Raw genomic sequence first — 23,834 nt, 5'->3', positions numbered from 1 at the left:
ACGCTCCTCTATACTGGAGAGTGAACTAGTAAACCGCCAGTCTTAGATTGACTTTTTAAACATAGCAGGCTGAGTCTATGACTTGTACATCTAGTAAATACCACTACATCAGGCACCAACAGCCATATCTTGAGGCTTTGGAATGTACTTGATATTCCTTAGGACTGACTAGGAATGGATAGAAGACACATTTCTTCATGCAAAACTCATTTCCATCTTCTTTATTTGTGCCGTATCATTCGCTTTAACAACCCACAAGAACCACCAGTTATGTCTTACCTCTTCCTGCACCTCAGGCACTTCTATATGTTCGTAAATAGCACAATCATCCTTGTGTATTCACCAGTAATAGAGCAACATGGAGATTGGATATTGCCTTAGTAAATGTTATAGCTAGAATTCAGTGCAACCTGTAAATACGTGCAAATGAAACGCCGCACTTCTCTATACAAATGGCCTTCGTGTCCTTGCTAATGTGTAGGACGCGGTCTAAAGTAGAACGCTGCGGGCCGCAACCACCTGATCCCCATGTGACATTAAGGTACTTTAGTCCTGGTTTGCTGCTGAAAAGTTTACAACCAGAAAAACTGTTATCCGTCTTGTATAGGGGGAGGGGGGGTTAGTAAGTATCTGCCCATTGTTCACCAAATGTTACAATGTATTTACTACTCACTAACTTTCTATTAGGGACAAACAGAATTTATTTTTAATACAAGAATGAAGTCTTCTCTGTCTACTTATGTTTGTGATTGAAAAAACAAGCCCCTAAGTAGTATTTTTGGACAAATGGCCTATATTTTGAAGACAAGGTGTCTGTAATATTGTACAGAAAACACTATAGATGACAATGGTGTTTGAATAAAAAGTCTCATGGCCTCAGGATGTTGATACAGAGATTTTCTTCTATTCCTCTGTATCTGCTCTGAAACTTGCTATGGATTATTAACATGTATATTTGTATTTGAAGGGATGGGGGGAACAACCTGCAAAAAATGACTCATTCTGCGCCTGTGATGTCAGAGTGCATTGTTAACACCAGCCCTGTGTATATGTTTTATTTCACAAGAGTAAAGTATTAATTCTGGGTTTGGCTTTCGGCCTTCTCGGAAATTTCTGGCCTCACTTTTTTTTTTTTTTGTTAATTTTTCTGTCAACCAAACATGGTAAAAAGAGAAACAATATCTATATATATAAATATATATATACCGTCTATATAAAATATCTGCTCTTGTGTGTTTTTTTCGATAACAAAGCTTTCTATGAAATCTGAACATTTTTTGTAATATAATCGCTAAAACAAACAAAAAAAAAAGCAAATCACCATGTATTTCATTGAAATATTTAATATATTTAAGTATGAATAAAAATTGAAATATTTGTAACAATGATATCTCATGCGTTGTTTTTTTAAATGGTGACGAAGTTATGGGTTGGAATATTGATGTAGAGGTTGATATAAAATTTGGTATAACTAAGAGCTCGTTCACATCTGCACCTGGTCTCGGTTCATACAGGTTTCCGTTTCCTGCACAAAACTGAGCAGGAGACTGAAACCTGCAGGACTCTTTCATACCCATTCATTTGAATGGGTTTGAAAGATGTCTGGCTGTGAGCGCTGGTGCGCGTTTTATGCTCTCCGCCGCAAAACTGTTTTTTTTTTAAATCGGACACAGAGTCAGCCATGCAGCACTCTGTGTCTGGTTTTAAAAAAAACTTTCGCTCACCGGCGCACACGGCCGGACCCTGTCTGACAGCTTTCCGTCTTCTGCACGCAGAAGACTGAAAGCTCAGAACGGAGTCCGGCGCTAGTGTGAACCCAGCGTAATGATCACAAGAAAAATTATGAAACAGAAGTTGTGTCCTGATCGAAGATCAATATCTAGGTTCACATCAGTGCTCTGGTTTCCATTCTTCAAGTCTGCTTGGGGACCCAAAAAACAGAAACCCAATCCGCTTAAAAAGTGGTTACCCGTGGACCCCATAGACTAGAGGTAGGGAACCTTGGCCCTCCAGCTGTTGCAAAACTACAACTCCCAGCATGCATACTCGCTCTGCTGATCTTGGAACTCCCATGGAAGTGAATGGAGCATGTTGGGAGTTGTAGTTTCACAGCAGCTGGAGAGCCGAAGGTTCACTACCTCTGCCGTAGTAAAAAAATATGCAAATCTATTCTCCAAGATGTAATTAGGAGGACAGTGCACTCTGTACGCCGCCCTCTAGAGGGCAGCATCCTTAACATGCATGACTCAGTTATAAAGTCTAATTAATCATGATGTGGATTTAATTGCCAAATTAGTATTTCTATTCCAAAAGGAACAGATTCCCAGCTATGGACAGCGCTGTTTCGGCCTATTGGGCCATTCTCAGTATAGCGCAGGGATACTGATTTGGCAGAGTGAGAGACTATAGACCAGGGTCAGGGGACAATCGTACACATCAGGGAGAGTGTTTGCCTGGAATAGAAATACTAATTTGGCAATTAAATCCACATCATGAAATTAGACTTTATAACTGAGTCATGCATGATGTTAAGGATGCTGCCCTCTAGAAGAGGAGAATAGATTTGCATATTTTTTACCCAGAATCCCTAGCAGAGCAGGAATGACTTGTAAGTCTTCGTACTGCCTATGTAGGCAAACACTCTCCCTGATGTGTACGATTATCCCCCTACCTCTGCCATAGACACTAATAGGGTCTGTGGTTTTTCCAACTGAAAAATTCAGAGAGAACCGTCCTATGTTATGCATGGGGCCCCTGGATGGCTGAAGTGGAAGTTGTAGGCAGCCGTGGGCAGGAATAGGGAGTAAGAAGGCCATGGGCCAAAAGCAGGAGTATCTGTTGGTCGAATCTTGTGAAATTCGTCTCACAAGCTTCACCTGGTGGTTCTGTTCGGACTGAATATGTCCGAGCAGAAACTGGCATTATTATACTCCAGTGTCTCATCATGTAACAATCAAAGCTGCCAAGTGAAGGCCATAAAATAAAAAAAAATTAAAAAAAAAACAGAAAAAGACAAATATTTTTTTCTTTCAGGCGGACCCCCAAAATACTAAAAGCTAATTGTAACACTATAGGTATTCCAAAAAGGTGCCAAGGAATAAGTCTTCATATGGCTTCATCTCAATATAAAAATAAGTTATGAATTTTGGAAGACGAAGATGGAAAATATGAAAAAAGCTGCCAAGCATTAACGCCCAAACTATCTTGTGTTCTTAAGTAGTTACAATCCTACTAGACATAAGCAGTGTTTGTGCATCTCCTTGTCTGGAGCACGACATACATTAGTAAGGTTCTTGTCATTATTATCGGTCTATCACATTGGATTTGCTACGGCCTGGAGAACAATACAGTTGAATGGCATATGCACAGAATGAATGTGGCCAGCCCTGTATCCAGTGGAGAGCTGACAACACATATACACGCACACTCTGTATATTTTATGGGAGATATAGAGAGAGAATTAGGTTATAAACCTCTGGAATGGGAATAGTGCTCCTCCACTTGAAGGGTTAATTTGTCATAAAATTGCAGAAGCTGAATACTGTAGCTATATTCAGCTTGACATTTTATGTCTGGGAAAAGTATTACACTTTTTTTTGTATATTGGTGAATGTCGATAGCTGAAGATTTCAACTCTATACTCCCCCTCCCCCCATGGGAAATAAGTAGAACTATGTCTAATGCGGCAGAAGATGTGTCAGTACTTAATGTCAGACACATAGCAACAGATGAAGATCCATGTACATAGGCCCCATGCATATGGCTGTGTGTCTTGTCCGTGTACTAATCGTGTTTTTCACGGCTAACATACTGACCCATTCATTTCTATGGCCCCGTAGACACAACCTTTTCCTATCCATGCCATTGAATCGCAGTTGTGTGTGTCATCTTAGTGGCCATGCACTTGACTTGGTATTACCCAAGAAACATAGTCCATGTGTGGGCTATATGGACTGGACTCAACTCATCCATGTACATAGTACTCACTGCACCATAGTGAACGCTATCATGTTTTAAGATGGCCTGATCTCTAGTGTGAACTGTCAACTATGTTACTAACATTTACCCACTCTATCCACAGTGCAATGGCAGGGTCCTGGTGAGCTGAATGTGAATGTTTTATTTCTTTCCTCTAACACTGACCTTTTCCACTGGTTGAACACATCGGAGATGTAAAGTCTTTCTATCCTGCTTCACACTACAAGAACAACCACTTGCTGCTACAGAATTCTGGAAAAATAGCAGAAAGACGTTGGATATGAAGATGGATATACCGTAAATGACGTGAAACATTACATGGGAAACCTACATGCCAGCAGTAGCGCTGTATAGATCACCGTATATACGTCAGAAGAGCTTCAATTACAGCCCCAGTGATAACTGGTCGGGGGATATTTATAGAGCACACTTCGTATTACAGTGTAGGAAAGCTGGGCCGCTTCCATTACTCAACATCAATCCAGTCAACGCTGACCTTGTTATGGAAATAGCAATTTGCATGTTGACATTATTTACAGCAGGAAATGCAGTCCGCCATCGTAAACCTACGTACAGGGCAAGAAGGCTTCTTCTACCCCTAGAGCTAAAGCCTAAGACGTCTCGGGAATGTATTCGATAGTAGTGTCAATGGGGGAATGTCAGTTGTGAGTGATCCACAAGGTGGGTCTTCATACTAAATACCTCTGCTTTGGAGATGAGCGAGTAAATTCAATCAAATACCTCCCCTGCATAGTTTTTGATGTAAAAAAGCACCAGGGAAGGTGGGAGGGGCAGTAAAAATTTGATGCCCCTCCCACCTTCCCTGGCGCTGTTTTACACCAAAAACTATGCAGGGGAGGTATTTGATCGACTATACTCGCTCATCTCTACTCTCTACTGTTCCAGATTTATAGCCGTGTTTATTCTATGTAAAAGTAAAGGTCAAAAATTGACGGTAAATTTGGTTGTGCAGGACAAGAAAGAAAGATTATGAATGATAATCTGTTTTCCCTTAGCCCAAACAGCAGCACAACTGGGGTATTCCTGCCCCTAAAGAGCTGTTAGGACAGGTGGAATTTTTAATTACCTAACAGCTTTTGACTCCTATAAGAGGCCGGAAGACATGCTCCTCCCTTGTGTTAGTAACAAGTATGATAAAGGTGACACACACATATACATCACATATTGTACAATAGCACCTCTTAGGGAGGGAGCCTTGTGCTGCTGTTTGGGCTAAGGGAAAACAGATTATCATTCATAATCTTTCTTTCCCCCTACGCCCAACAGCAGCACAACTGGGGATTTAGCAAGTATTATCTCCCCTAGGGCGGGACCTCCTGGCAGGCTGATGCCAAGACGGAGTGCCCAAATGCTGTAGCATCGGCCGTACGCCAGTCCAATCTGTAGTGTTTGGCAAAAGTCAGCTGTGAGCTCCAAGAGGCTGCAGCACATATCTGCTCTAGAGAGAGGAACCGTGTCTCTGCCCATGATGTCGCCCCTGATCGGGTGGCATGGGCTCGTAAGAAATCTGGAACAGGAAGATTCTGGGCCCGAAGGGAACAGCTGATAGCTTCTCTGATCCATCTAGACAGGGTTACCTTTGATGCTTTAGCGCCTCTATTGTGGCCAAACACATTAACCAGAAGATTCTCTGATCTTCGGAATGGTGCTGTACGATCCAGGTAGATACGTAGTGCTCTTACCAGATCCAGTGTGTGTAGCTTCTCCTCCTGCTCAGTGGCAGGGGAGGGAAAGAACCCCGGTAGGGTGATCACTTGATTGGTGTTCTGAAGTGTGGGTACCTTCGGCAAGAATCCTTGGACGAACCTTAGCTGTACTCTGTCAGGAAAGAAAGTTATGAAAGGTTCGGAGGCCACTAGGGCCTGCAATTCGCCAACCCTCTTGGCGGAGGTTATTGCCAACAGAAAGGTCACTTTAAATGACAGGTACTTCCAGTCCACTTCAGATAATGGTTCGAAGGGGGGCGCACAGAGCCCTTGTAGAACCGCGGCCAGGTCTCACCTTGGGACAGGGGGCCGTACCTGGGGGCGGAGCCTGGCAGCCCCCCTAAGGAACTGTTTGACAAGAGGATCTTGTGATAACCGTGTCTCTAGAAGAACAGATAGAGCTGACACTTGAACCTTGAGGGTGGCAGGTGCTAGTCCTCTCTCCAAGCCGTTCTGTAAGAACTCTAGGACTGCATCTCTGTCTGGATCGCGGTGGCTGCCTGTACACCAATCTCGGAATATCCGGGCGATCCTTTGGTAGCTCTGATTGGTTGCCTCTGCTCTTGAATGGGCTAAGGTACTTAGCACTCCCTGGGACAATCCTCTGTCTGCGCGTATGGCGCGGTTAACCTCCAGGCAGTGAGGTTGAATTTGTCTAGGCCCAGGCAAGGCCGACTGTTCAGTGACACCAGATTCCTGACTGGTGGAAGCCTCCAGTAGTTCCCCCGACTCATAAGGATAAGGTCGGTGAACCATGCCCTTTTTGGCCAGAACGGCATGATCACTATTGCCGAAGTCTGGTCCTGCCCGAGTTTCGCCAATACCTTCGGTATCATCGGGATGGGAGGGAACACGTATGCCAGTTCGCTGTCAGGTACGGATGGGGGAGAGTAGTTGTCCCCTATAGGAGGTCAGAACACCTGCTCCCCCCCTGACCACCTGTCCTGTCCCACAGGACAGAAAAAAAACACAAGGGAGGAGCAGGTCTTCCGGCCTCTTATAGGGGTCAAAAGCTGTTAGGTAATTAAAAATTCCACCTGTCCTAACAGCTCATAGGGGCAGGAATACCCCAGTTGTGCTGCTGTTGGGCGTAGGGGGAAAGATGGGTTTGCCATTTATCCAAACCCTTGGCAAGTTCCATCTATGATAAACCACTAGAATGGTCGCCGTAGTTCACTGCTGGTTGAACTGATTTCCTAGTATTTAGACTACCTTGCTGGTTTTACACAGTGCAAAGTTCCCCTTGGTTCACATCTGCGTTTGGTAATCCATTCTGGGAGTCTGCAAGGGGACCCCCCTGAACGGACTACCGAATGCATTTGCAAGCGGTGTGCAGTGAAAGCACACAGACCTTATAGACTATAATGGGGTCCATGTGCTCCCCGCGTGCTGCCTGCACGAATCATGCGAACAGGAAAGTAGATTGTGAAGCACTTTCCTGTCCGCATGTTCCTTGCAGAGATCTCACGGCAAGTACACGGACCCCAGTATAGTGTATGGGGTCCATGTGCTTTCACAGCACACTGCTTGCAAATGCGTTCGGTAGGGAAGTCTAGGGGTTCCCATGCGGACTCCCCTGAATGAATTTCCGACACAGATGTGAACAAGGCCATAGACTAGACAGTCTTAAACTGTGCTAGACTTTCCAAAGTGTCTAATGTGATTTCTAAATCTGGCATACTTTTAGCCTGAGGCCCCCACGTTGCAGAAAGGCTGTTACTTTGCTATTTTTGGGTTTGTTTGTTTTTTTTTAGTCAAGTACTAGCTAACAGCAATGGGAAATATATAGAAAGGACTTTTACTTCTCTATTCTGCTAAATACACTTGGGCACAGTCCAAGGTTTTCCCCAATATTCACTCCCACAATAGAATATGGACTTTGATATTTGGGACATCCTGGAAGACAGAAGTACACAATATATGGAAAACAGCCACAATGGAATGCTGGAGAAAAAAATAGCAAGTAATAGTAGATGACAAAATCGGAATTGAAACCAAGAGCTGTATGAGCATGAGGAACACAGACAGAAATTCTAGGGCTCCAAAATTTAGGATTGCCCCAGCCCAACAGTTAATGACACTGACAAACATTTGTAATGTGTTTTTTTTCCACTAAGAGGCAGAGTAGAGGACTTAGTGGCTGCTATAAAAGGTGTCCATCCACAACAGCAGAAGGATCTCTTGTTTTTTACAGAAAGCCAAATTACTTGCTGGTATGTTTTTGGCACAGGGGAGGAAACCACGCAGACACAAGGAGAACATGCAAGTGTTGCTCATGTTCAGATTTGCACCCAGGACCCCAGTGCTGCAAGGCAACAGTGCTAACCACTGAGCCACCAGTTTGTAACCCCACCTATATTTTCCTGCACAGGTACAAGTGAGGGTTTCATAAATATGGCACACAGCTGAAAATATATTTTGTATGCATCTACATATATACATTGATAAATCTTCCCTTGAGCTCCAAATCCTCTGCTTCCCTTTACGTGGTGATACAGTTACTTCTGGCTGCCTGTTCCATCTCCTCAACAATTGATCACAATACATAAAACACTAAGCAGGTGAAATCTATTTAGAACAGGGAGCGCTCTAAGTATATGATGGAAGTGGTTTTGGGTACCAAGGACACCAACTATGAGGTGGCCTATGGAGGCGAAAATGGTGAGTAATTCTACGTGTACTACTGATTAATTCAGCACAATTTAGGGTATTTCACGTCTCATTAAGCCATGCTTTTTATTAATGTTACAAGACATGGTACTACTGGATAAAGAGGATCTAACCTTTCAACAACCTTAGCATAAATCAGTAGTACAATGTGTGTACTATGCTCATTATGTGACTGCAGATTTGCAGTTTTTAGTAGTTTCCTCCGTCTGAATGTTATCTAATATATATAGTTCTCTCTGATTTGGTGGGTGGATACTAGCTGCTATACATTGTGTACAGCTAGAAGAATGTGCTCTATCCATATCTCTCACTCAGACATAGCCCCAGGAAGATGCAAGACATATACAGAGAGATATACTGACCTATGCAAGTGTCAGTAAAGTCCTTCAGTTGTGACAGACTCAGCAACATACTAAGGATACGTTCACACTTGTGTCAGACTCCGTCGCAGTGTCCGCTGAAAATCAGCAGAGGAAAAAGTCCTATACAGTGGACTTTTTTCTTCGCCAGTTCCAGTTTTAAAATGCCAGACCCCATTATAATCTTCTGGCTCTGCGTGTAATCATGGTCCACCTCTCTGTTGTTTGGGTCCCCCGACCGACCTGAAGAGGCAACATTAGTGTGAATCTAGAATAAGACTAGGTTCGGGGGATATTGTCACTCCTTAGGGAGAGACCACCATATAGGTGTGTGGAGACTTGTTAAGCCTTTAGCACTCCACTTTGCAAGGAACTATGGGAAGAATATGCAAATCTGCCTTCCATGATGTAATTAGGAAGACAGTTGCTGCCTCATTGTTGCAAACCAATAGAGGGCGCTCACTGGAATGTGCAAGCCTGTCTTAAGACAGGATTCCAGTGAAATAACCCAATAATGGCTGCTCCCTTTAGCCTCATGCCCGACCTTCCAAGAGGCCTTTGTTTAGCAATGACGCTGGGATTATTACCAGGTTATAGTCTCTCAATCGAGAATAAGACTATTCAGATCCCATTTTTTTTTACATCTGTTTAAATAATTTATTTAACAGATACAAAAAACAGTCGCAAACGGATGCAAACTGGCGGTCATCTGTTTTCGTAGACATCAATGTTAAAAAAAAAAAAAAAAAATCTGTTCTGTGCATTTTTTTGGATGGACACAAAATACTATATACTACATGCACTTCAAAAAAAAAAAAAAGATAGAAATGGATGGTTTGGTTTTTCCTGTTTTTTTTTTTTTAAATGACCATTAGTTTGCATCTGCTTTTGCTTCCGTTAAATGGATGTTTTAGACAAATGTAAAACATGATCTGAATAGAGCCTATGTTTCTTCTCTTACTTCCTACTCTTCCTGTTCACTCCTTTGTCCTCCCCTCTCTATAGACTTCTATAAATATGAGTAATGTGAGTCATGAGACCTGCAGTCTGTCTCGAGACAGATATAGCAGGGATTCACAGGTCAGGGCTCGTTCACATCTGCGCCCGGTCTCCGTTCTGCAGGTTTCCATTTCCTGCACAAAACTGGGCAGGGGACGGAGACCTGTTAGCATCTTTCAAACCCATTCATTTGAATGGGATTGAAAAGTGTCCGGCCATGAGCACGGTGAGCGTTTTATGCGCTCCGCGGCAAAACAGTTTTTTTTTAAACCGGACACAGAGTCAGACATGCAATACTATGTGTCCGGTTTAAAAAAATCTGGTTTTGCCGCGGAGAGCATAAAACGCTCACGGCTGGACTCTGCATGCAGAAGACGGAAACGTGAGAACGGAGTCCAGACGCTGGTGTGAACCCAGCATTAGTATAACTTAATAATGATAACTATCAGCCAGAAATGTCACATCTATGTGGGGACAATAAGAACACGATTACAATGACTTACATGCTGCCAAACTGTTAATACGGTATATGTTACTTTATTTGGATAAACAACATTACTTTCTGGAGACTTTGTGAATAAGCTAAGTGCTAATAGAACGTCTTATACTATTCACATACTTCATGGTTTAAGTCAAACAGAGGGTGACTATGAAAGTGCCCGTACACTGTGCCAATCTGGCAATTACTGGTACCGCATTTGACTACCGTGGGCGATTTGCCCGTATACTGGCACACTTACAAGTATACTAATGAGAAATATACTTCCCATCTATCCAATAGATGATCACTATCTATACAGAAATAAGCATTTGAGGTGTAAATTCCATTTAGATCAGATGGCACTTTAGACATATCATAGAAGAGGTGTTGGGTATTATGGTCAGCCATACATCATAGGGTGCTCAGAACAATCGGAAATCTTTATTAGTTACTGCCATCTGATCCACAAACCTGCATAAAGATAAAAGGAGAACAACACATTAAATTCATTCATGTCCAGCAAACAAGGGATAATCCTTTACAACATTTCTTTAAAGAACCATTCCATGAGGTCGCTTCTGATGCAGTTATAGCCTTAGCACTGGTTATTAATATTAATAGCATGTTCAGTTATTATACAGGTAAAATATAGAACAATACTGACCATCTCCTGTTGCCTACAGACCACTTTTTGTATATTGTTACATATGTCCATGACTATTTCAGCACATTCACAGGCCCAATGCAAAATGTTCCAACATTTATTATTCTACTATTTAGAATTATTTACCTTCTAACATTTCCTACCCCCGCAGCCGCATCACAATGAGAATGTCGCACACTGTGAAAGATTTTCTCATTTCCAATATTCCTTTCACGGCTCTGAATGCACTCACTGTATACATGGACTCGCATATGTGCCCAACCACCGCACGTATAGATACACCATGTACTAACACACCACATACATTGTTACCATATCGTATACCTCAAGTTCACTTTTTCTGTCCCTTCCTAGTATAATCTTCCTATGTTTGAGACAAACCTACAGCACTGTCCATCCTGAGCTTTGTAATTCACACTTAGGTTATTAGAAATACAGAACTTATATAATTGATCAAAATGTAAACCAAGAACTTCACGATCATGAATTTTATATACAGTAAGTATTAACAGTAATGCTCTTGGTGCTAGCGGAGTGTTGCTGTAAGTTTTTGTATATGAAATAATAGTGAACACTAAAAAACTGCAAAAATATATTTCCAAATGCTCTCAGCGGGGTTTTTCACGACCGAACACACTCTGGACTTCTACTTTGTGTATGATATTCACTGGCTTGGAGCTAAGCTTTATTGGTGGAGACCACTGCATGTGAATGATATTCACTGGTCCTCACGCATGGCAATAACCCACAGAGATGTTTTATAATTCATGAATATAGTTCACTAGGAATCAATTATTTAGAGTTCTGGGCGTCAGATCAGTGGCAGAGCTGAAACAGAGTGGACAGCGTAATGAATACATATTCTGCTAGGGCGTAGGCAGGCAATTTTAACCAGTACATTGCCTGCATGAGCGCAGATAATTGTATTGAAGTTGCTTATTAGCAGCAGGACATGGCGAATTAACTGGAACAAATGCAACTTTACACTTATTATGGTTTGTTGCTACATATTCATTATCAACAGCTGCTTTTCTTCATGTTACCATAGACAGATCACACGTGGAATATGGGAGATTTTACATCTATTTATGGGATCAAGTGAAATGATATGCTGACATACCTCACATCTACACTCTTAGATAGGAAGACCTGAAGCGAACATGATTGCATTAGTGACACTATATTGTACAAAGTGTGTATAAGGTGGGAGACGTGCTGTAAAAGCGCAACTACTGTTATAGGAGAACTAGGATCACAGTTGTCAGGCCCAGTTTTCTGTTCTGTCATAGGAACGTAAATCTTAAAATGACCAAGATCAGCATCTGTCACATGACATGACAAGGGCGTATGATGGACCCTGTTAACCCCCTGCTGGGTTCTGTCAAAGTGTTCATCATTTTATCAGATAAAAAAAAAAGTGCTACGGGTCTAATGAAGCAAACTAATAGGTGGTATAGACCACATACACTAAACCTGCAGCAGATTCACCAACAAGGGGACAGTAGGTCGCCATCATGTAAACGGAAGACCTCACAGCAGCAGATCATAGCACCACTGACAAATGGTGTTCCAAACATTCAACAATTCTAGGTGAGTTAAAATGAGTCAGTTGGGTAGGCTGGATTGCCAAAATACCAGATGGATGAAGGCTTCGAGTATAGTTGCCATAGGTCACCCCCTCCACCCTTCCTTTCTCTTCCTCATTCCATTCCCTCCCTCCTTCCCCTGTTTCTATTGGTTGTCTTCTTACAAATAACATATAATGAGAATTATGTTACATCTCATCTCACATTGTACTTGTTCTATACCTTTTATTCTTGCACTGTTGTGTACTGTGTAATGCTTTTGTTAGTCTCTCAATAAATATACATTGAACCACAAAGTTGCATCAGATTTATTTTCCAGCATGAGTCACTGTGATAAATCTGTGGCATGTTCAGACTATTATTAGTAAATGTGGACTTATGTATACTTATTATGCCCCCGACAAACAATGTACCAAACCCATAGCTATATGATGACAATAATATACTGGGCATAGAACTTGTTTGTCGTGTTACCCAGGAGGACATTTGACAACACCCTTGGGCCCTCCCTCTGTACACCTATGTGGGCTAGGCATGAGGATGTGGATTCTCAAGAAAAGGGAACGTGGCTTAAAATGCACTATAATGCTCAAAAGTTGTGTCGTATAGTTCTGACACAAAGTACGCCAACTAAAAGGTGGCATACCCTTAGACTACACAGTTTAAAAATAGGTGAACTGTATCACCAGCCACTGTGATAAATATGATGTATTTTGACACTGCCTGTTTAAGTTTGTTCTATGACCGGATAGCAGGCCATAGGCTACTGTTAATATTTTCCAGGTCTTGACAAGATTCTACAGACACCCTCGATGGAAAACTGTAGGGATTTTTCCAAGTGTAGGAGTATAAATTCCCTGAAACTGAAGCAAAGATTATCTTGGCAATTCAGACTGCCGACTGCTTTAAGAACGATATCCTGATGAAAAATCCTCCAGGATGCTAAGGCACTGAAACACAGACCGTAAGGCCTTGTGGAACCTGCTGCTGTTTTGGGGGCCGATTCTTCCCAAAAGTCAACGACGGCTTCTGCCCTAATCCTGCCTCACATTAGATTTAATGGGATTTCCATCTCAAATTCCTCTACATTTTCTAATGTCTGGATGGGGCCTAAGAAGTTAGTGATAAACTGGTGAATGCAGTCAGAAATAATGGTGTTGATTTATTATGCCTGACATATAGACATAATGGACAGCAGTGCTGGCGTAAACCTTTCATGCCCTCTAGGACAGGGCATGTTATATACTGAATTCAGTGCACTTCCAGTTTTGCCAGTATCATTTTTAATTTTAGAGATACCAATACTGTCAGTTTCACCTACCAATATGACTGTACTGTCAGAGGGGCCTTACAGCTCATTGTCATTGTTGGCTGGTGGGAAATGCCCCCTGACAGTACACTTCTGTAGACTTGTATTATAAATGGGATGTTCCCGCCACTCTGTAATGCTTGCCCTTCTGACACTACAGTGATATTGACAGCTGAAACTAATGGCACTGTTATCTCTGGAACAGTGGAAAAGTTGCACTTTTGACATGCTTTGTGTGACAGAAAACAAGCATACAAGGCATAATAATTCACCTCCTATAAGTGGTGGAGCAAGAATGCAAAAAGAAAAGCTTTCCTAGCCAAGGGAATAATGCCCACCCTAACCCTGATCCTTGGAGGTGCAAACTGGAGAATATAAGCACACCATGAATGTAATAAAAATCTGAATTGAACACCAGTGAGTTGTGCATTAAAACTTATATGATCAACCTGTAATTCTTCTAACGTTCACCTAAATTACAATGGAAATGCTGGTCCCACGGCCTTAGCTCACTGTCGTCACACTAAGTTGGAAACCCCCGGTGTCATGGTTTGTAGGCAGTAGTTATGATTAGAAATGTAGATGATACCACGTATCAAGGATACATTCAGTATGTGACAAGTCCTTAAACTAGGATGTGAAAACCAGAGAGCAGGTCATCAGCTGCCAGAAGACTTCCGCAACCTGTCCCCTCCATATATCTCTGACCTAATCTCCTGCTACCTGCCCACACGTAACCTCAGCTCTTCCAATGACCTCCTACTCCGCTCTGCTCTCATCAGCTCCTCACACAACCGTCTCAAAGATTTCTCCCGTTCATCCCCCATAGTCTGGAACTCCTTACCAAGACACATAAGACTGACCCCACAATCACAGGATTCTAGAAGGCCTACAACCTCCAAGGATTCAGGAAGGCCTACAACCTCCAATAACACTACTATCACCACATCACCATCTGAACAGTCTCCCCCCTCTCCTTCTGTCTCTATCCCCCTTCCCTCATAGATTGTAAGCCCTTGCGGGCAGGGCCCTCTATCCCACTGTGCCAGTCAGTCATTGTTAGTATTATATTGGTTTGTATATTTTGTATATTGTATGTAAACCTTCAAATGTAAAGCACCATGGAATTACCTTGTTTCTCCTTAGTAAGACATAGCAGAGGTTTTGATGAATTGCCTAACATAAGGCACCCCCCCAAAAGTAAGACATCCTCCAATAATAATCTTTCTGCGCAAAGATTGCATGAAGAAAAACATTGCAGCCTGCTGACGCCGCTGCGATACCTTGTATCCACTGTTCATGCTGCTGTAGGATAAGCTGGGAGATGCCGACTGTGCATACACTAAGCATCGTATGCGGCGGAGGGTCCACTCACCCAGCTCATCCCACAGCAGCAGGAACAGTGGATACAATGTATGGCATCACAGCAGCGGCAGCAGCCATCTTTCCTGTGCACGTGGAGCACCGCACACAGTGTTCAGCTGGCTGCTATGTTTTTATTCATACAGTCTTTGTGCAGCAAGCGCATCTCAGTGTAGCGCAGTGGTGGCAGCCGCACACTTAAATAAAATAAGACATCCCCTGAAAATAAGACATAGCATATCTTTAGGACTAAAATTTTATATAAGACACTGTCTTATTTTTGGGGAAACACGGTAGTATCAGGTATAGATACTTTCTACTTGATTTAAGAAAAGACAAGGCAGGAAAGTGTTGATTTGAGAGACGACACTGATGTTGTAACAGATGACCAGCCAACACGAGGGACATAGAGATGAAACGTGCTTTTATTACACCTGGCATTCTGTATTCCTAGTTATTTGAATTAGAGATCCTTAAGGGGGCATTCACACGATGTAACGCGGTGCCGATTCTGGCAGGATAACTCGCGTAAGAATCAGCGCTGCAAAACAGAATCCCATTGACTTCAATGGGTTCCGTTTAATGCGCGTAACTCATTAAAATCAATGGGTTAAAAAGCCTCCCATTGATTTCAATGTGTTACACGCGCTAAACAGAACCCATTGAAGTCAATGGGATTCTGTTTTGCAGCGCTGATTCTTACACGAGTTATCGTGCCAGAATCAGCGCTGCGTTACATCGTGTAAATGCCCCTTAATACCTAGATCTTCTAGTCTGCCTTTTTACAGGACAAGCCATTACTCACCTTGTCATAGGACTGTTGATCATGGGGTATCGGGCACTCTGTATCCAGGGATATACATTTTCAGGTTTCTCCTTGGGGTTTTGTGGCAGCCACCAGCCATACTGTTGGGCTGCGGTCAAAGGCATTTTCTGAGTCTGTTTAGGGGCTGAAACAAAAAGTTGTTTTCATAAAACATAACAGCAGTCAAATTACAAAGCTACTGAATATGCCCAAAACTAATAAGGATGTTGAATAAGCCAAAACACGTCCTATGTGAACATGTGTATACATTTATGTCCTGTGAGAGAGTGAAGGGTGTGGTCTGGGAGGACAAGTATATTCCAGCCAGGCACCTAAAGGGTGTTTGGTGAAGACCCACACCAGGGAGGTCAGCTGGGTAATCAAGGCCTAATAAAGTCTGTGTGTGAAGACTAGCAGTGTGGCACCACACAGACAGAGCTGACCTATCCAGACTGAATCTACAAAGTAGGTACTCTGCCACCCACTGTTGTTGCCAAGGCAGGAGTCTTGTAGCCAGGCTTCTGTATAGGTAGGGAAAAGTTTTCCTATGTTTAGTGAGTTCTCAGCCGAGAAGGGTTTCGTTTTGTTTATTCTGTGTCTTTAAAAAGGCAGTGTATGCACTACAAGTGAATAAAGCCAGAACTTGTGTGCAACCCAGTGTCTGTGTCCCTGTTTCCTGCACACTACCGAGCTTCTACCCGAGCGATTCTCCACAGTCCTTAGGAAGAAACAGATTAGTTAGTGACGGACAAATAGGTAGGTGTCCAAATGAAGCCATCTTTAATAGAGATGAGCGAGTACTATTCGAAACGGCAGTTTCGAATAGCACGCACCCATAGGAATGAATGGACGCAGCCGGCACACAGGGGGTTAAGCAGCAGGATGCCGGCCCTGTCTGCATGCCGGACGGCTCCATTCATTGCTATGGTTGCGTGCTATTCGAAACTGCCGTTTCGAATAGTACTCGCTCATCTCTAATCTTTAACTCTTTTACCTAGTTACTACAATTGTAGCTAGCCCCTTCTAGCCTTCATTTTGTTACATTGAACCAGTGGTAGGACCATTTCTACAAGGATTCCAGGAGCTATTTTCAAGAGAGCAATGCCAGGCTTGCGCTACTGTGGTCAATTTATGTGGCCTAAACATGATACCTTCCCAATGTCTCCAGACTTGTCTCCAATTGCGGACATCTGGGACGTCATTGGTTGGCAATTGCAAAGGTAACTGCCAATCTTGATGTATTGCGTGCCCAAGTGCATTCAGTGTGGTATAACATTCCTCACACAACCATTAATAACCTCACTGATAGCACGCCAAGGCATGTAAATCCCCAGAAGAAAATAAGATGTTTTGAATATTTTGTCTCGTTTTATCACTTGCATATCATTAACATGTTTATCCGTCCTGTAATTTCCACAATTCCAAGACTTTCCCTTGGTGTTGCAATTTCAATGTTAAGGGATGTGTAAAGCAACTAACTAAATTCTGCACTGTATACGGACGACTAAATACTTACTATTGCATATTTTATGGCTAGAAAGTTCTGTCTCGTACAGCTTTATTTATGTGTAATGACAGTAACCTCTATTACAAAATTGTCTAGCCATTGTATAGGCAATACTACCTCCGATGCCGCACCTGCTACCTCTTGTGTCGCCCCCTCTATCATAGATTGTAAGCTCTTGTGAGCAGGGCCCTCAGTCCCATTGTGTGGATTGAAAATTTCTTTGTAATGTATCTTTTTGTCTGTACTTGAACCCTACAAATTGTACAGCGCTGCGGAATATGTTGGCGCTATATAAATAAAATGTATTATTATTACTATGTATTGAATGTAAGCATTGAGTTCACACGTGGCAAATACATTCTTCACTGAGCATCAGAACCACTAGATTGAGTACTGGGAACTAGAAGACCCCTCTACTACTGTGTAGAGTACTGAAAATAACCTGTAGACTTAAAACAGGACATAAAGGCTTCAGATTTTCCCTCTGGCCTCCATTACATGACCACTGCAGCCAAGCAGGCCAGCATACAGCAAGTGGATGGGAACTAGGGAAGCAATATGACATTGGTAATAAATAATAATAATACATTTTATTTATATAGCGCCAACATATTCCGCAGCGCTGTACAATTTGTAGGGTTAAAATACAGACAGATACATTACAAAGAGAATCATTTCACACAATGGGACTGAGGGCCCTGCTCGCAAGAGCTTACAATCTATGAGGTAGAGGGGGTGACACAAGAGGTAGCAGGGGCGGCATTGCTTATACAGTGGTCAGACACTTCTGTAATAGAGGTGACTGTCATTACACAAACATAAAACTTTATGAGCCGTCACCAGTCGTGTCCTGTAACATGTGGATGGAGCTTGGACCTATAAAGTTATCCTGAGATGACATCATATCATGTGGGGTAATGTGGGAGCGGGGACAGAGGACGGTTAAGGGTTTACGTTAGACATTGTGATAGGCTTGTCTGAAAAGATGCGTCTTTAGTTTGCGTTTGAAACTGTAGAAATTGGGAGTTAATCTGATTGTCCGGGGTAGAGCATTCCAGAGAAGTGGTGCAGCTCGGGAGAAGTCTTGTATACGAGCGTGGGAAGTTCTGATAATAGAGGATGTAAGTGTTAGGTCATTGAGTGAGCGGAGAGCACGGGTTGGGCGGTAGACAGAGATGAGGGAGGAAATGTATGGAGGTGCGGCATTATGGAGAGCCTTGTGGATGAGTGTGATAACTTTATATTTTATTCTATATTGAATAGGCAGCCAATGTAGCGACGGGCACAGACCGGAAAGGATAATGTACTTATTTCTTTTTCTATTTTGGAATCTGCATTGATAAACCGCTGCAAGTTTCTCTACAAATTCCACCCAATTTGCTGTTGCAGATTTCCTTGCTAAATTCAGTGGATATTTTCTGCAGCAAGTCCCACATGTGAACCAATTTTTAATAGCTTTGGTATAGTAAAAAAAAATAAAAAAAGATAAAAGACCTCAAAGTATGGACAGTCACCCATGAAGAAATATGTCATGTCTCTATGACTATAATAATAATTAAAATATATTGTAAACCCTATAACTAAAGGTATGATTAAATGATAACTCATTTGTTATTTCACAATATTATCCCACAAAATGGTGGACATCACCACACAATACCAATAATACTTTCTATACAAGGTACTAAACACAATCCCTGTCCAGCTTTTCCCTTTCTTGATCTCCATTGTTTGAGGTGCAGTAAGTAGCAGGTGTAGCTGTATTAAAGGGAAAGTAACTTGTGTAAGACTGCTTAGTACTATGCGGAAATGTAGGCTGTACATGCCCTCTGCAGGGGAATGCGCGTACCACAGTCTAAAAAATCATTTTAAGAAAGGGCCTTTATTTAATAAGGCAGTCAAGAAAAAATGACAGTCACAAAAAATTCAGTATGTCCAACATTTTGATCCCAAGCAGGTAAGCGATGCTAAATGAATCTGGCAGCCACATATAATAGCTGTCTGATCCAAAGTGCGTGCAGGGGAGATGGCTGGCGGCCAAGCAAGTGTTCAGCTGACAGCTATATATAGTGTATAGCTAACTAGAATTTTTTAACAGCATTCATGATGATTTAATAAGCAAGATATGACAGATTTGTGTAAAAAAAACCAAAAAACCCAATCTAACATACCTTGCGCCACAATTATCATATAGATGCTTTTTTTTATTTTGACACTCAGTTTTACAACTTGCACAAAAAAGGGGGCATGTCTTTTGAGTGTGCCATATTTCGGCGCATTTTTCTGGTGTATACTAAGCAAACTAATAGGAGATGTAAGGACACATTCACACGACATAGTTTAGTCATGAAACTTGGATTTAGCAGCCTGCACCTTATGCCAGGAGAAGGACTCCTTGCAGTATAGTGATCCATGCTGCTTCCCAGTGACATACTGTCTTGTCCTGCAGTCCATAGATAACTATACTCTTCTGGCTTACGGTTCAGGCTGGTAAATCCAGGCAACACACTGACCAAGATTCACGGCTGAAATTCTGTCACATATATGCACCTACAGCTAGACTAAACAGTCTAAACATACGACAGATTTATTAAACAGTATTAAACACTTCAATGAATCTGGGGCATTGGTATTCCGTTCAGGGAAGTCTGCATGGGGACGCCCCTGAATGGAATACCAAACACATTTGCAAGAGGTGTGCAGTGAAAGCACACGGACCCCATAGACTATAACGGGGTCCGTGTGCTTGCCCCGAGATCTCCGCAGGGAACATGCAGAGAGGAAGTACTTCACAATCTACTTTCCTCTCCACATGAGTTGCGGGGAGGTCTTGTGGCAAGCACACGGACCCCATTATAGTCTATGGGGTCCGTGTGTTTTTACTGCACATCGCTTGAAAATGCATTCGATAGTCCGTTCAATAGTCCCCATGAGGACTCCCCGAACGGATTACCAAACGCAGATGTGAACCAAGGGTTAGACTTTCTAGTCTAAGGCAACATGCTCATGAACCTGTATTACAAATCTGAGAGTATTAGTAAAGTATTAGGTCTTTAAGGCTGGAGCCTCACATTGCGGAAACGCAGCTTTTTTGTTGCAGATTTTGTTGCTGTTTTTTGAGCCAAACCAGGGAGTGACCACAAAAGGAATGGCAAATATATAGGAAGTAGAGATGAGCGAACACTGTTCGGATCAGCCGATCCGAACAGCACACTACCATAGAAATGAATGGAAGCACCTGGCACGCAGTCTTTGCCGGCGGCCGGCCGCTTAACCCCCCGCGTGCCGGCCGCTTCCATTCATTTCTATGGGAGCGTGCTGTTCGGAACGGCTGTTCCGAACAGTGTTCGCTCATCTCTAATAGGAAGCTCTTACACTTCTAACTTCTGCTCAATCCACTTCTGACTTTGGCTCAAAAAAAAAACCGCAACAAAATCTGCATCAAAAAAAGCTGCGTTTCCGCAACGTGGTGCCTTAACCTAACAACACTTTTAAAAAATGCTTACTTCTTAGGTGTTGGTGATGTTTTACTAGATCTTGATACTTCCCATAACTAATATACGGAGAAGTGGGATCAAGAGGAGGAAGTTTGGTTCCATTTTCTCCTACAAAACGAATAATAAGCTATTAGTAGCAGCAACTGTAAAACCAATAAGCAAGGTCTATAGAATAACACATTCCTGCACTTAGAGGGGCATCCATGTTCTCCACTATTGGGACTTGGTATTTACATGTAGAAATATGTATTGCTGTAAGGAAAAATCTCCTTGTTACAGCAAAATAACGGTGTTCTCCATAAGCCAATCTTCACATAATGCAGTTTTGTTGCAGTTTTAAATCAAAGTTAGAACTGGATCAAAAGAAAGACATAAAGAGACCCTAAATCTACCCATAAGGTGGTATTGTCATGATGTATATTTGTTAGGTTTGTCTCTGTAAATACATTAATGGAAGAACAAAAGGACGGCGCTCTCAGGTCCAAAGGAATTTATTCAAAAAGAAGATCGCACAACGCAAAAACAGTTGCCGCGTTTCGGGTCGGAACCCTTTATCAAGTGCGTAACTTCACTAATCGAGCTTCACTCAAGCTAGGAAGAAATAAACTCTATCCGGAGCGCTACTCTGCCTATTTAACCGTACCGCTCCATGTGCCACTTCCAGGTTAAATTCCGGGTGGCACATGGAGCGGTACGGTTAAATAGGCCGAGTAGCGCTCCGGATAGAGTTTATTTCTTCCTAGCTTGAGTGAAGCTCGATTAGTGAAGTTACGCACTTGATAAAGGGTTCCGACCCGAAACGCGGCAACTGTTTTTGCGTTGTGCAATCTTCTTTTTGAATAAATTCCTTTGGACCTGAGAGCGCCGTCCATTTGTTCTTCCATTGGTGCATCCTCCTGTTTTTTGACCAGTGTTATAGAGATGTGCTGCCACTCTGACGAAGCCTAATATTGCTGAAAACGGAGTTGTGAACGGAGGTGAGAGGCCACCAGGTCCTGAGTTCTTTTCATAAACACCAGATAATTCATCTATATATTTATAATAGACCATCTACACTATAAGTGTGCTCGGTGTCTCTCTATTCTCTGTAAATACATTGATATAAATCTATACTACCATCTTACAAAAAAAAAAAAACATAGTCTCTACTCTTTCTCTCTTGAGATCTTTTCCTGCACTCAGATGCACTTAAAACTACATTCAGCCTGAGGCCACACGGATCAGAAACCTGGGGCCCCAGGCCCTTTGCTGTAAAAAACATGGTGAGGACACGCTCCAATTTCCAAAAACCGATGCGGTTTTGGAAATCGCAGCATTTCAATTATATCTACGGACAAGCTGGCGGAGGAAAACTCTGCAAACTTTCTGTTTAAAGCGCTGCGGGAAGAACCGTGATGCCTTGCCGACACGGTTTTACCTGCAGTGCTTTATACATTAGCTGCGAGTCATCCCGTGGGGCCTTAGCCTAAAACTGTAATGTGAACAAGGCCTTATTGGGCTGCTTTGTATATATGTTATGATCAGAAGATGATAGCATGCAACAGGTCTAATAGTGTCACATTGTGGGTCAAATCTCAGTCATAATGGCAGTGCTTGTGAAGAGGTCACGGCTAAGGCCTGTCATTGGCTGCAGTGGTTAGGGACGTGAATTTCGTCTCTCTTCAGTAAGCTTGATCATTTGGATCTTCTTCCTAATAACAGCCATCTCTTTTGGTTTGCAAATGGCTCTTTAGAAGATGCTACTGTCCACCTTGTGTAGACAGTCAGGCACCACATATACTGTACCTTTCAACCTGATGTGATGAGACCCTGCCTAATTATGTCATGACATTAGGATAAAAGGAAGAGGGTGACCCATCTGGGGGTGCGATTATTTGTGTAAGAGGCGGGTTAACTGTGTAGGGGGCGGAGTTACGCACTGTTGGCTCTCAGACAGGGGACAACTCATCATTTCACTTAAAGAAATGGGTCGCTTGTAAACGTCACATCACTCATAGCTGTCACTGATGACATCAATGGGGCGACCTGTGTACAGGAGGCCTGAGGAGAGGTGAATAACACTGGTTTATGTCCATAGTCCCTTCAGCAGCACTGCTTAACATTAAAAAAAAAAAAAGAGCTGGACAAACCCTTTAAATTCTACCCCATACTTCCCAGGAGATAATACAAAGGCTAAGAAGCAGCCCTATAAGTGAGCAGCAGGGGCACAGACTATATGGCATCACTTATAGCATAGGGACTGTATGTCTGTGACGTCTAGGATGAGATTTCCCTGCACCCTCCTCATGTATAAGCGCTCCGTGCATACGGTTACCTCACACCTGCCGTCTCACCTCCACAGATCTGCGCGGCCCGGAGCGGAGCCTGATAACCGAGGCCCGTAATTCCGAAGAAAGCCATGGCGAGCGCAACAAGGAAGCGTGGCCGGGCACCATGGTGAGCGCAGGAGGCGCCAAACCCGCCGTATCCATGGAGACCGAGCTATCGGCCGTATATACAGCGCCGCGTACATAGGACGTGCTGCCCCGTATATAGAGCGCCCCGTATATAGAGCGCCCCGTACATAGGACGTGCTGCCCCGTATATAGAGCGCCCCGTATATAGAGCGCCCCGTACATAGGACGTGCTGCCCCGTATATAGAGCGCCCCGTATATAGAGCGCCCCGTATATAGAGCGCCCCGTACATAGGACGTGCTGCCCCGTATATACAGCGCCCCGTATATAGAGCGCCCCGTACATAGGACGTGCTGCCCCGTACATAGGACGTGCTGCCCCGTATATAGAGCGCCCCGTATATAGAGCGCCCCGTATATAGAGCGCCCCGTACATAGGACGTGCTGCCCCGTATATAGAGCGCCCCGTACATAGGACGTGCTGCCCCGTATATAG

General features: G+C 43.0%; 2 protein-coding genes across 2 annotated transcripts in view; one reads left to right on the top strand and one right to left on the bottom strand.

Moving 5' to 3' along the window:
- ADCY6 (adenylate cyclase 6) overlaps positions 1-10,744 on the top strand; it is a 143,417-nt gene extending 132,673 nt beyond the window's left edge. Inside the window, exon 24 of the transcript XR_012715099.1 lies at positions 10,735-10,744. The gene's annotated coding sequence lies outside the window, so the exon portion shown is untranslated. The remainder of the gene's footprint in view (positions 1-10,734) is intronic.
- On the bottom strand, positions 10,459-23,344 carry SPMIP11 (sperm microtubule inner protein 11). Its single transcript, XM_075265541.1, has 4 exons — positions 23,266-23,344; positions 20,954-21,049; positions 15,941-16,085; positions 10,459-10,685 (listed from the first exon to the last, which is right to left on the bottom strand). Exons 1-4 carry the CDS (start codon positions 23,342-23,344, stop codon positions 10,637-10,639), a joined length of 369 nt encoding a protein of 122 aa, XP_075121642.1. The 3' UTR covers positions 10,459-10,636.
- Positions 23,345-23,834: the final 490 nt, after the last annotated feature.

Source organism: Leptodactylus fuscus, chromosome 2, assembly GCF_031893055.1.
Source record: "Leptodactylus fuscus isolate aLepFus1 chromosome 2, aLepFus1.hap2, whole genome shotgun sequence".
NCBI lineage: Eukaryota > Metazoa > Chordata > Amphibia > Anura > Leptodactylidae > Leptodactylus > Leptodactylus fuscus.
The sequence above is the reverse complement of the archived record's forward strand: the minus strand, read 5'-3'. Positions and strand labels throughout refer to the sequence as shown.